We start from the raw sequence: 3,781 nt of genomic DNA on the forward strand, positions 1-3,781 counted from the left end.
TTTTTTTTTTTTTGAGACGGAGTCTCGTTCTGTCACCCAGGCTGGAGTACAATGGCGTGGTCTCAGCTCACTGCAACCTCCACCTCCCGGGTTCAAGCGATTCTCCTGCCTCCGCTTCCTGAGTAGCTGGGACTATAGGTGCACACCACCATGTCCAGCTTATTTTTTTTGTTTTGTATTTTAGTAGAGATGGGGTTTCACCATGTTGCCCAGGCTGGTCGTGAACTCCTGAATCCGCCCACTTTGGCCTCCCAAAGTGCCGAGATTACAGGTGTGAGCCACTGCACCTGGCCATAGCCTACTTTTTATAATGAAAGGTATTGTCAGTGCTCTGTGGAATAGACAAGTGGAAGGCCATAAAAGCAAAGTGAGTGACCTTTGGAATAGAAGAGCAAAATATAGAGCAAAGCACAAAAGCCTGAGTGGTTTATTCTCCTTGTCTCCCTAAAAGTGAGTTTAAATTTGTGCCAAGTTTTGCACCTGTATCTCAGCAAAGTGCCTTTTATTAATTGCCTTATCTTTAAAATGAAGAATGGTAAACATAGTAAAGAAATCAAATGATTTTATTGAAAGACTCAAAGACACATCAATAGGCTGGGCATGGTGGCTCATGCCTGTAATCCCAGTACTTTGGGAGGCCGAGGCCAGTGGAACACTTGAGTTCAGGAGTTTGAGACCAGCCTGGCCAACATGGTACCCTGTCTCTACTAAAATACAAAAATTAGGCGTGGTGGCACATGCCTGTAATCCCAGCTACTCCGGAGGCTGAGGCACGAGAATCACTTGAACCCAGGAGGCTGAGGTTGCAGTGAGCCGAGATCACACCACTGCACTCCAGCCACTCCAGCCTGGGTGACGAAATAAGACTCTGTCTTTAAAAAAAAGCATCAATAAAACTTAAATGGATAATGTTAAAGCTAAGTTCTTCATTTGCTTTTTTAACTGCATCAGATTTTATTTTGCAGCAATTCTGTGGGCTGTTGTAAGTATAGGTAGAAGGTCATGAGTTGGTCACTTATAGACACAAGCCAGAAGAGAAGAATCTTAGCACAGTTTTAAAAGGAGGATTTGGGAGCAATAAATATCAAGTTGAAATTAGAAAATAACACAGTTGGCAGTAACTTTCCCAGTCATAGTTAATAAACAAAACTTACTCTTGCGTGTTGTTTTTACTTATTTTTTGTAGCTTTGGACAGTCTGCCATCTTTCTCCTGGGTGGTCTTCAAAGGGATGAGGCCCCCACGGCCATGTTTATGCACAGTGGTGACATCATGATAATGTCGGGTTTCAGCCGCCTGTTGAACCACGCAGTCCCTCGTGTCCTTCCAAATCCAGACGGGGAAGGCCTGCCTCACTGCCTAGAGGCACCTCTCCCTGCTGTCCTCCCCAGAGATTCAATGATAGAGCCCTGTTCTATGGAGGACTGGCAGGTGTGTGCCAGCTACTTGAAGACTGCTCGTGTTAACATGACTGTCCGACAGGTCCTGGCCACAGACCAGAATTTCCCTCTAGAACCCATCGAGGATAAAAAAAGAGACATCAGTACAGAAGGTTTCTGCCATCTGGATGACCAGAATAGCCAAGTAAAACGGGCCAGGATAAACCCTGACAGCTGAGACTTGGAGATCCCATTCTTTTACTCAGGCACCTGCTTACCGTAAATGACCATGTTATTGCATATTGCCATGGACTTCAGCACCCAGACAAGCCAAAAACAGAGACAGGGAAGAACTCATTGATGATCACACTGTTGCCTTGGAACCCATGCAGAAGTAAACTCATTAGCCACTTTGCTCAGAGAAGTGTTTGACATGGTCTGATCCTAGTTACATGTTGGCTGTAATGTTGATAAGTCAGTCCAAGGAGGTATGTTCTTCCACGACAGCCTTCTCAGCCTCTGCCATTGCCTTTGAGGAAGGTAGAAGCGAATTTGTATGTCTGCAGAGTCTTTAAATACCTCAGATTTTATTAATGGGAAATACAGTACCCCTCCCTCCACTGCATCTGGTAATTTATGGTAAAATTGTGGTTCCGTGAACCAGCTATTAGTCTCATCTTCTTAACTCCCTCCCATCATCAAATTCTTTGGTCTTCTCTGGCTCTCACAGAAGAATCCTTTACACATGAAAACAATGGGACTGGAAAATCTTGTCTCTTAGAAAAGAAATTAATCACAACTATCTCTCTTGCCTAAAAGATAAATGTATGTAAACCCAAGGAAAGGGGAATTTAGTTTCTCCACATGTCATTTCGGTCTCCAAACTGCCTGTTGGCTTTTTAATGCAATTTTAATTGTTGAAATAGAAAAGTCCCAAGGGTGTTTTGTTACTGTTTTCTCCATGAATAAACTCACTTGATTTTAAATTAAAGATCTATATCTGTCTTTGGGGTTTAGTGTATCTGGGATTAGGGTTTTTTTTGTTTTTCTTTGCTGTATTGTTCATGCTATTGAAGCCCTCTAACTGTTTCTGTCCTACACCACCCTGCTCTGCCCTAAGTATTCTTTGTGGCTGTCTCACAGAAGAGAGAACATTTCTTGATATTCCAGTCACTGCTGTTTTGTCTGAGGGTAGGCGGCTTGGAAAATGTAGGCAACGCCAAGTTTTAATCTTTGTATCCCCAACAATTTGACTCACTATATTGTGGTCCAGGTTACTTTACAGTTCTCTGGACCTCGGTTTCCTCATTCACAAAATGAAGATACTATTGAGTACCATCTTCAAGCTAATGGGACATTGGTATTTAAAAGAGAATTAAGTGCTCCTTTCTGGAAACATGATATGCCAAAATTGTTTTATTATATGGGCTCTTTGAAACATCCTAACTTCCTTGTGCCGAGGACTGGCTGGAAGCCAGTTTGGTACCTACTGTTTGCAATGCGTATTATTAAATTTACATGTCTCCTCTGTCCTGCCCCCTTTTTAAATTACTGGCATTGAATATTGAGTTCATATGGTAATAGAGTTTTTAAAATGAGTGAAAACTATGGATTGATCTCTTATGTGTAAGCTAGGTTCTTTTTTTTTTCAGACAGAGTTTCACTCTTGTTGCCCAGGCTGGAGTGCAGTGCAGTGGCGCAATCTCAGCTCACTGCAACCTCCACCTTCCGGGTTCAAGCGATTCTCCTGCCTCAGCCTTCTGAGAAGCTGGGATTACAGGCATGCACCGCCACGCCTGGCTAATTTTGTATTTTTGGTAGATATGGGGGTTCTCCATGTTGGTCAGGCTGGTCTTGAACTCCTGACCTCAAGTGATCTGCCCGCCTTGGCCTCCCAAAGTGCTGGGATTACAGGCATGAGCCACTGTGCCCAGCCTAGGTTCTAAATTTAATGTATAATAGAAATCTTACATAATTAAAAAATACCCCTGGGTGAGATTACCACTGTTAACCTTAAATTTTCTACAATGTATGTTAAATGTGACCTACAGAAACCAACATACTGTCATTTAGTAAATCCAACAGACAGTCTAGCATTAAGACAAATTATTCTTTCTTCAGTTGCTTGTCAGATAAAGGCATTGGTCTGTGTATAGGAACCATGTTGTGCAAAAAACACATATCCAAATTGTAAACTCACACTCGATGAAGTGAGACGTTTATGCTATGAGAAGCAGGTAGAAACAGGCCAGCCAAGAGAATAGCACATTCCTGTCTCCTGGGATGGTGAACAGATCATTCGCACAATTAAATATTCACGCTCTCTCTCTCCTACCTCATCTCTCTCCTCCCTCGAGCCGTCCCCACTTCCTCTGGCTCGCTCTCTACTTTTATTTGCGTATT

General features: G+C 42.9%; 1 protein-coding gene across 1 annotated transcript in view; it reads left to right on the forward strand.

Annotated features, from left to right (window-relative positions):
• The window catches only part of ALKBH1 (alkB, alkylation repair homolog 1 (E. coli)), a 33,175-nt gene extending 30,178 nt beyond the window's left edge, over window positions 1-2,997 (forward strand). Inside the window, exon 6 of the mRNA XM_011988274.1 lies at window positions 1,187-2,997. Within this exon, the coding sequence (XP_011843664.1) occupies window positions 1,187-1,616 (430 nt within the window). The 3' untranslated portion in view covers window positions 1,617-2,997. The remainder of the gene's footprint in view (window positions 1-1,186) is intronic.
• The last annotated feature ends 784 nt before the right edge of the window (window positions 2,998-3,781 follow it).

The sequence above is a fragment of the Mandrillus leucophaeus genome, unplaced genomic scaffold (genome assembly GCF_000951045.1).
Source record: "Mandrillus leucophaeus isolate KB7577 unplaced genomic scaffold, Mleu.le_1.0 Scaffold326, whole genome shotgun sequence".
NCBI classification, from domain to species: domain Eukaryota; kingdom Metazoa; phylum Chordata; class Mammalia; order Primates; family Cercopithecidae; genus Mandrillus; species Mandrillus leucophaeus.